The sequence below is a fragment of the Uranotaenia lowii genome, chromosome 3 (assembly GCF_029784155.1).
Source record: "Uranotaenia lowii strain MFRU-FL chromosome 3, ASM2978415v1, whole genome shotgun sequence".
NCBI classification, from domain to species: domain Eukaryota; kingdom Metazoa; phylum Arthropoda; class Insecta; order Diptera; family Culicidae; genus Uranotaenia; species Uranotaenia lowii.
The window spans coordinates 325,369,202-325,379,007 of NC_073693.1; the positions used below are offsets into that span (position 1 = coordinate 325,369,202).

Sequence of the window (9,806 nt, forward strand, 5' to 3'; positions counted from 1 at the left end):
CTGAAACCGGATTTGGACCGGACCGAAGAAAACCAAAAACGGCGCGGTTCCCTTGTTGCATACACATGTACACGGCTGCACGCTTGATCAGTAAGCATTTCGCCTGCGACCTGCGACAGTACGACAAATCCATCGATTAGCGTAAAATTAATATGCTCTCTGGACGTCACCTCAAAACGTTAATAAATGAAACAAAAATAGGTAAAATCAAATCAATTTATTCCCGCAATTTTCGTTTTTAGAAATACAATTATTAACGGTTAGTTGTCTTCTTGTTTTGTTGATGTTTGATCATTTCATTCTTCGCTATCAGCATTCAATCGTGCATCGCTTCGGAAAATAAAACAACGCTGCCTCCACTCTTAAAAGTTACTATGGGTCTTATGAGATAAGTTAGGATTTGCATTCAAATGAAGATATAAATTAACAAGAACGATTTGACTACCATTGAGATTTCCGAATTCGGGAAACAGTCGTCAAAAAATAGACAAACGATGGGCAGAGAAAAAAAACTTATAAGCTACTTATTCTTACAACCAGTGCTTGATTTACGTCTTACATTAGCAGAAATAGTTCATTGATTAAAATTTTCAAAATACAGTAAATTAATTATCAAATCATTCCTAATCCGAAGCAAACTTGCTTGTTACCAGCAAATGAAAAACTTAATTCATTGTGGTTTTTGATAGATGAATTTCACAGCGTAACGCCCAAGCTTGCTATCATGCCGATGGTACTATTAAGGTGTTAGGAATCTTTTTCCCTGTGCTTAAGTTTTCTCCTCTTTTTCCTTGTTGTAACGCTCGAGCTCCTTCAGGAATTGGGCCTTCGGTTTCATCACATTGGGCCGATCGCCTCGACAGTTGGGACAGAACCACTTGCCTTTCGGTTTGGACATCAGCGCCACACAGCTAAAGTGGAACCACTCGATCGGACAGAGATCATTGTCGCACAGAATCATCTCACCGAAGGAGATCTACGAATAAAGAGGAAATGGCGTTCAAAGGATGGTCTTCATGATAACTTGAGAAATATCTTACCTGATCACATAAACAGTACGTCGGCTCATCCGGATCGATGGTTTCTTCTGGTGGTGGAGTGTCTTCCCGTGCTTCCCTCGCCTGTCCTCGGCCGGTCTTCCGTTTCTTCTTCTTGCCAGCATTGGCACCACCTTTCTTGCCTTGCCCACTGGCTCCAGACGCTTGTCCGGAGTTTCCTTTACTCGTACCCATTCCTCCAGCTCCGGCACCACTACTGCCCATACCGGATCCACCCCCAGAAGATGATCCTCCATTGCCGCCACCAATTCCCAAACCCGAGGTTCCCGGCTCCTGCTTGATATTGCTAGTATCGATCGGATCCACGTCCATAGGTGCTCCGGAAGTGGAATTCGGTGTGCTGGACCCATTTGCGCTACCACTGTTCTGATCATTCCGCGTTCGCCGGGCGCGTTTCGAGCCCCGATCACTTCCTGCTCCACCTCCTCCATTACCGGTGCCACTTCCCGTGGATCCAGGACCCCCACTGCTTCCACCACCATTGCCGTTTCCATTGCCACTGCCGCTGCTATTGCCATTGGAGGAATAATTTCCGCTGCCAGAATTGGCCGTTCCGCCGATGTTACCCGCACTGACGTGAACTGATCCTCCTGTGCTGGTACCGTTTCCGGTTGACACCGAGTAGGCGGCGGCGGGCGAGGAATTGGCATTGTTCGGGGAACATGCTGACCCGGGACTGTTCGGTCGGATTTCCTTCTGCTGACCTTCGGTGATCTTTTCCTCCCGACCGAAGTCCAACCTGGAAGAAACAATAATGAATGAGGTTAGTCAAAACTATTCTGCTATCACACACGCGATAAATGTTGAACAGTTTGCTTATTTTTCGCTAAACTTTAGTTCTATTTTAACTTTGTTTTAGTGTCGTATACACAACTTCTTCAACTTACTTAGGTGAACTACAACAGAAATTTCACATATCAAAGGGATCAGAATCAGGATTCGGATAACGAGTTTTATCACGATCCTGGTATCGACCATGACTCTGATCTTGATCAAGATAGTCAGCATGAATTTTCTGATCTAGATCTGGAACCTGATACCTGATATGAAATGAATCTTGATTCCTTATCCTTATTCTGGTCTAAAACCTGGTCTTGCTCTTCGAAATAGATCCTTATCTGGATCCATGTTTTAAATCCTAATCCAGGAATTTGATCCTGATCCTAAAATTTCGCAAACAAAATTCTGCTTTCATATGTTTAAAAGTGTGTGTTTGACCTTTGAACAAAAAAGCGGATTAGGAAGCTTTTTTGTAGCCAATAAAATGCCAAACGAAATCACACTTTCCATGTCTAGTGCCTACTTGAATTATTCTGTTAAAACATCAGCACAGTGTTTTGGACGAACAATGTCAAAAAAGTTTAGTTTATCTATTTTAGATTGTTCATTTGTGCACGAAAAACAATGAGTTTATGAGCTTATTTATGTATAAAAATATGTGTTCTATGTTATTAATGCTTAAGGGGGGGGTAGGGTCTAACACTTTCAAAAAATCGATTTTTTTATTTTTTTATTTTCTTATTGTAAAACATTTCAAGAATGTTGTGTCAAATTTTCAAGTCAATTGAAGCAAAACTGTAGAAATTATAGGCCTTTATCTCCTCCTATCTAATACTGCAAGAAAGCAAGAGCAGAAACTTCAAACGCGTTTTTCTCGAAAGCACATTTTTAAAGTCCGTGGACATCGTCATTTGAAAACTACTTATCCGATTCTTTTCAAATTTGGAACACATTTTCTACATATAAAATACCAGACCCCAACGTTTTTCTTTTTTATTTTTTTTACTTTGGGGAGATTTTACAGGTGAAAAATGGCGGATTTTTTCGTGAAAAATCGTATTTTTTACTTCAAACAGCCACAAAAATTTCATAAAATTTTTTTTAAGTTAAATAAAAACGTTGGGGTCTAGAAAAACATCTATTAAAAATATTTTGCTCTGATTTTTTGACTTCAGATGATTCTGTGCTGAGATACAGTGTCCACCGCAAATCCTGTTTTCTAAAAGGCATCCTCGAAAGTGCGCCGTCACCGGCTCATTTTTCAATTTATTTCTACGAAAAAAATACTAAATGTTCTTTTAACAAAGCTTTGTATAATGCAAAAAATTTGAAAACATTTGTTTGAACGATAGCTCTAGAAAAAAATCGTGAAAATGGTGTTTTTTTATAGCCTTTAGACCCTACCCCCCCCCCCCCCCCTTAAGAAATTCTACACGATTCCGACCTCTAGCTTTAAATCTAGCTCAGAATCGGTAAACAGTATAAGAAAGATTTGTGTGTTAACACTATGAATTCGAATAAGAATACTGAAGGAACTCTAAATTTCAACCCCGAGTTTCAAATAAGAATGTGAATCAGTTTTTTTTTTAATATTTAAAACATACCAAAAACAATTTCTAATTTGATTTTTATCTCCTTAGCCTTGTACAAAAATTAAATTATGCAAATTCGAGGCCAACGAAATTGAGATAAACTGAATTTAATTTTTCAAAGAAATTACGGTAGCTTGTTGAACAATAAGTAAGTTTAATATAATTAAATTGGAACAATGAAACTTAAACTTTCAAGCCTTAAACTTCATTTTGTATGGTTTACATATTTCTAAGATCTTAGGTAAACTAGGTTACTCAACCGTATAAGTATGCTAATTGGTCTTGAATAATAGCGTTGTCAATCTCGTAATTGCTCTGAAGGCTTTCGCCCCTAGCTGGAACTTCTATCGCTACAACTCACCTGACGAAGAAATCGCTGCCCAGATTCTTGTAGTCCTGATCCAGCTGCCTCGTTTTGTGATCGATCAAATCCTGCAGGTGCTGGACCACTTGAAGCTTCTCATCGCCCAGCTCTTGGGCCGCAATCAGGCTCTTCTGCATCCGAGCCATCGCCCGCTTCGTAGCCGGATTGCCGGAACTGCTGCTGGTCGGTTCAGCCGTTGCCGACGATGAATCACTGCCAGCCCCTCCCGTTCCATTTTGGACTGGTCCACTGGCGTTTCCGGATCCGGCCGAACCCGCACTTGCGTTGGCACTGGCGCTGAGCCACTGTTCATAGGACACGCTCACATCCCGCAGGTGGTTCCGGTACAGCACGTCGATCTCCCTTATGCGGGACAGATGCCGCTGGACGTCATCCGGAAGGTTCTCAACCGAGTCCAGATAATTTTCCACGTAGGTGGCCGAATGAAGCGCTTCCACTGGTAACTGGTTTATCATTGTTCCCTCATCTAAAACTTGATACATTCGATTCCCGGGGCGCCAACCCCAACACCAATCGTCACTGGAAGCGGATGGCGAGCGACAAACCAATCACGAAAATGCAATCCAAAACGTTCAGCAAACTAACAAGCAGCCAATTTTTCTCCAACCAAACAGCGAAACCTAGCAGTATTTTGACCACAATTTTAACACGAATATTTTCGCTGCCTTTCTTCTTTTCCCACTCTTTGCTTTGACCGTTTTCGCGTTTTTTCACGGATGCGCAATTGCACGCACACCAACAGAGAAACGGCTGGTGTTTGACGTGAAAAGCTAGAGCAATTTTTCCAACGGTCGGAATATGAATACCGCATTATGCCTATCAAAAGATTTTTTTAAGTGATTGTGAATAAAATTTCCCTTACAAAAATTTAAAACAGTTGATTATGATAATTATTTTTGGGAGAAGTTTCACAATGAATAAATTTTATCAAACAAATTTTTTTGAACAATGAAAAAAACTTTAAAACAAATCGTAAATTTATCACCTTAACAAATATTTGGAAAAACCAATTCGCCCTTCAGATTATGCACTCTGGAAATGCTGGAAAACATATTCGCACACACTGACGCATCGCCGATGCAGCACTGACACGCACACAGCTTCAAATTCGCTGTTTACAACTTTCAGTTCAGTGGATGCTTGGTGAGGGGTGATTCGAAACACCAGAGATGCCAACTGGAAAGATTGTACTGAAAAATCCATAAATATTATTCAGATTTAAGTTTTACATTTTCAATTCAGAACTCTGAGCTCCAATTGAAATTCCGAATACAGATTACAAATTTCAGATTTCAGATTCAGATTTCAGATTCAGATTCAGATTTCAGATTTCAGATTTCAGATTTCAGATTCAGATTTCAGATTTCATATTCAGATGTCAGATTCAGATTTCAGATTCAGATTCAGATTTCAGATTCAGATTTCAGATTCAGATTTCAGATTCAGATTTCAGATTCAGATTTCAGATTTCAGATTTCAGATTCAGATTTCAGATTCAGATTTCAGATTCAGATTTCAGATTCAGATTTCAGATTTCAGATTTCAGATTCAGATTTCAGATTTCAGATTCAGATTCAGATTTCAGATTTCAGGTGCCACCTCTATCCCGGTACTACTTCTCCTAAATAATGAAATGTTGCACACAGCAAGAAAAATTCAGATTTCAGATTCAGATTTCAGATTCAGATTTCAGATTCAGATTTCAGATTTCAGATTTCAGATTCAGATTTCAGATTCAGATTTCAGATTCAGATTTCAGATTCAGATTTCAGATTCAGATTTCAGATTTCAGATTTCAGATTCAGATTTCAGATTCAGATTCAGATTTCAGATTTCAGGTGCCACCTCTATCCCGGTACTACTTCTCCTAAATAATGAAATGTTGCACACAGCAAGAAAAATTCGTGTAATTTTAGATTGAAAACGATGCACGAAAACGGAACATCGTTTATAATCTAAAATTACATCATCATAACATTGAGGCGTGTAAATTTAGACCAAAAACGATGCACGGAAAGGGAACAGCTTATTGTCGTGTAAAAATACACAGCGATGTAAAATTTTAGATTTGTTTTCGGGATACTTGCATTTTTATGGAATATTATGAGCCTTTTGAAAAGAAAAATTACACTAGTTTACTACTATTAAATATTTATTTAAAAAAAACATCAATAGTGAAGAAAAACAAAGTACACCCACCATCACGAGCACCATCAGACTGGGGCATTCTGCTGATATTCCAACCGGTAAGCGTCACTGGGGGACCAAGGGGAATTCCGTTCCGGACTGTCATGGTCCGGACCCATACGTCACTGTCGGGTCAGGATAGCTTTTGCTTACAAATGCCTCGGATCGTTCACGCAAATTCCTCTCCCGGCAATCAAATTCCGGATCCCTGCGACTTTAAAACCTGCCGTCGCTGTAATCGAGAAACAACTTATTAATTTCAATAACATCATTCGTTACCCAAGCAACCAAAAGTCGCGTTTTTACTTAACTCCGAACTCCGAAGTTCACATTTGGCTGAAAAAATGTATTACGGGAACTTCAGGTGACTCTTGTCGCCTAAAAGTTACTCAGGAACTTACATCGCCCTTTGAAAGGTTAATACTACCGATAACGGAACTTCTAAGCGCATTTAATGGAACTTCTTTCAAGAAGGTCGATAACGTTCGCGTAACATTCCAAAACGCACCATTAAGATACTTGAAGGTGTTTTAAAGAACCTATATGGGAAATCTAAGCGACATGTCAAAAATGTTTTTCAAGAAGGTCGATAACGTTCGCGTAACATTCTAAAGCGCACCATTAAGATACTTGAAGGTGTTTTAAAGAACCTATATGGGAATTCTAAGCGACATGTCAAAAATGTTTTTCAAGAAGGTCGATAACGTTCGCGTAACATTCTAAAGCGCACCATTAAGGTACTTGAAGGTGTTTTAAAGAACCTATATGGGAATTCTAAGCGAGATGTCAAAAATGTCTGTCAATTTCTTGTCATGGTATTTGTTTTGTTTATATCTGTACTGATATATACAAATGGAATTCAAGATTTTTTCGAATTTTTCTTATAAATGTTAAATAAGATATTCGAATAAATTCTTGATGATGCGAATTTTTGTTATGATTCATATTGTGTACTGAAAGTCCTTTGAACGAAATAAGGTTCCTTCAATTGACCAACCCACTCAATCATCTCAAATGACATTAAGTTTAAATACTAATCATTACAGTGGCAATTAGCTATTGCTGGATTGGTCGAGAGGCTGGTGAGTTTCATTGCAACCTAGAGAGCAGCGGTTCAAATCTCTAGACGTGTAAGCAGCTTTTGTAATCAAAACAATATAATTTAAATCAATGAGATAGACCATGATAGACCGGCAACCTAGCAATCTGACATGTGGTTGTCAGAGCAATCTGTCAATCGGATTTTTTTTCGGCGCGTAGAAGTTTCTTGACATTCTCTTAGAAGCTGAACAGCGTTCTCTACAGCCACCTAAACGAACTTGAAAGTAGCTTTAAGAACTTAAATTTTGGGCTGATTAGCATTCTTTTCAGACACAAACGAGAGCTGATTAAGCTTCTATGGAACCTTTTTAAGGGAATTCTGGTTGCTTGGGTAGTTTGCTTATTTAAAAACCTACCACTTTTATCATAGAGATGATAGCTTCGTCTTGGAACGAAAACACTCGCGGTTTCCGAAAAATGACTCGACAGGCAAATGGCACAAACAAACAGTTTCAGTCAATTTTAAATCAAATAGATATAATTTTACACTGCTTGTGATATAAATTTCATTGGCCGCTTTATTTTTACATCACGGAATGTAAAATTATACCAAAGCAATTTATTTTTATTCGCTTTTCGAAAACAGAATAAAATTACATCAAAAGGAGTGGAAAATTACATCTTTTTTTAATTACACTTGTGAAAAAATAGATCACTCGTGTTTTAGATTCCGTATACTTTTAGAAATTTTTTGCTGAGGGTAAAGTATGGTGTACACACAAAAAAAAGCATAGTAAAATTACTAGATCCGTGGTTTAAACGAACAACACGCAACCATATTTTTGAGTCAATAATGTTTTGTTCTTGATATTACCATGCACATAGTAATTTTACTTTGTGTTAATTTTGGCTGCGCATAGTAATTTCGACTACGTTCATAGTAAAATTGTCAATGAAATCATGAGTATTTTTTACATCATGCATGGTAAAATTAGTATGTTCAATGTTGAAAATAGTATGTGTTATGATAGAAACAAGCATATTAACATGATCCAAATATTAAAATTACCATGAAGCATGGTATGAATATCTCGTAGCATAATCGATTTTACTAATTATTGTGATATTTTGAGCCCTTTTATTGAAAATGCAATTTTTTCATACTCGCTAACTTTCAGCTACTCAGTTCAGAGTGACGGCTACTCAGTTGTCGCGAAAACCGCACCTACTCAGTTCTGACTATATGGCCTTTACTCAGAACTGACTAATCGCCCTTTTCGCGACAACTGAGTAACCATCACTCAGGCTGCGGAAATCGAATCTGATCAGGTTTTACTCAGTTTTCATGACGAAATTAATACCGCCCGGTATTGTTAAGAAGGAAATCGTGTTATTTTTCTTTGAAAAAGTGGTTTGTTCGTCTTTTAGAAGATAATTTAGATGTTTTTACAAACATCGGTGGAAATTGTGTTGCCTTTCGAAGTGTTTCTAATAATTATCATAAAGAGTAGTTAACACATTTTATTTTCGCAGCAAAATCACACAACCAAAAAGTACAATAAATTTATAATTGCAAATTAATAAAAGTTTATACATTGTGATAAAAATTGGAGTTTTAAAATAATCAGGTACTTTCATCTTCGTCTTCTACATTTTCGGCTTCCTTTAGCATCGAGCAAACTTCATTAACGCATTTTCTACGGCTAGTTTTTAATGTTTTATAAATTGATATACTGACAACATCATTAATCATTTTTAAATTAGATCTTTCTAAAGCTCCGAATACAAGGAGACTTTTAAAGAACAGATCTATGATTTTCACAAAAGACGCCGTCTTAACTACCACCTGTTTTCCGATAATTAGGTAGTAATCGCCTGCTTTGAAAACAGGAGCATTGCAAATGATTTGCGGGTCCTGAGTTGAACTCGAAAGCAAATATTCCTCAACGTCCTGAAAAATAAATATTTAAATAACAATATTCCATAGATTGACCAAACGCAAAAGCACTATATACCGTTTTCCATTTTATCATCTCAGCCACGCTGAGCTCTTCCACGTTGCTGTATTCCCCTTCAGTGTTTTTTTTGGCTGGTCCACGCAGTCGTTTATATAGTCTCAAAAATCCACGTAGATTCACTGTATATTTGAATAAGTATTTGTTTGAATTTATGTCAAATAATATTAATTTTTAATAACCTTACCATCTTCTACTTCTCTAAAAGTCATGTTGTTGAGCATCGTTCCTTTTAAACAAATCTCCAAGAAATTTATGGTCCGACATGCTGTTGGTTTCATGATGTAATACATGAGTGTTATCTGTAAGTAAAGAAAAAAGGTTTTAAAAAATATTTGGAACAAAAATCTACGGTTTCAACAGAAAAAAAACTTGCCATTTCACCATCGTATGATTTGAAATGAGGAAATTTTTCTAATATTTCTTCCGGGGTTCTGTTGTATTTAAGCATCGAGGCGTGCAAGAATTCGCACTTCTTCATTCCCATATTGATGAACAATTTGTTGCTCGAATTTGGGAAAACTTCTACCAAATCGTCTGCGATTTGAATCATGGATTCAGTTACCATTGATTCCGGGTCAATAATTTTTCGGCGAGAATATTTTTTCAATTCAGTAGGAAGCTTCTTAATTATATTCCTAACTCTGGAGTATATTAACCCAGAGTGGTCCCCAGTTTCTTGACCGCCTCTCCAAGCAAACAATGGAAACTAAAAAAAAAACGATATTTTAGAGAATCTGGTTGAAGA

The 9,806-nt window shown here is 37.6% G+C and overlaps 1 protein-coding gene across 1 annotated transcript; it reads right to left on the reverse strand.

Moving 5' to 3' along the window:
- Positions 1 to 202: 202 nt before the first annotated feature.
- LOC129754355 (inhibitor of growth protein 1) lies at positions 203 to 4,529 on the reverse strand. The gene is made up of 3 exons (XM_055750369.1): positions 3,792 to 4,529; positions 1,041 to 1,797; positions 203 to 976 (listed from the first exon to the last, which is right to left on the reverse strand). Exons 1-3 carry the CDS (start codon positions 4,295 to 4,297, stop codon positions 770 to 772), a joined length of 1,470 nt encoding a protein of 489 aa, XP_055606344.1. The 5' UTR covers positions 4,298 to 4,529; the 3' UTR covers positions 203 to 769.
- Between the last annotated feature and the right edge of the window lie 5,277 nt (positions 4,530 to 9,806).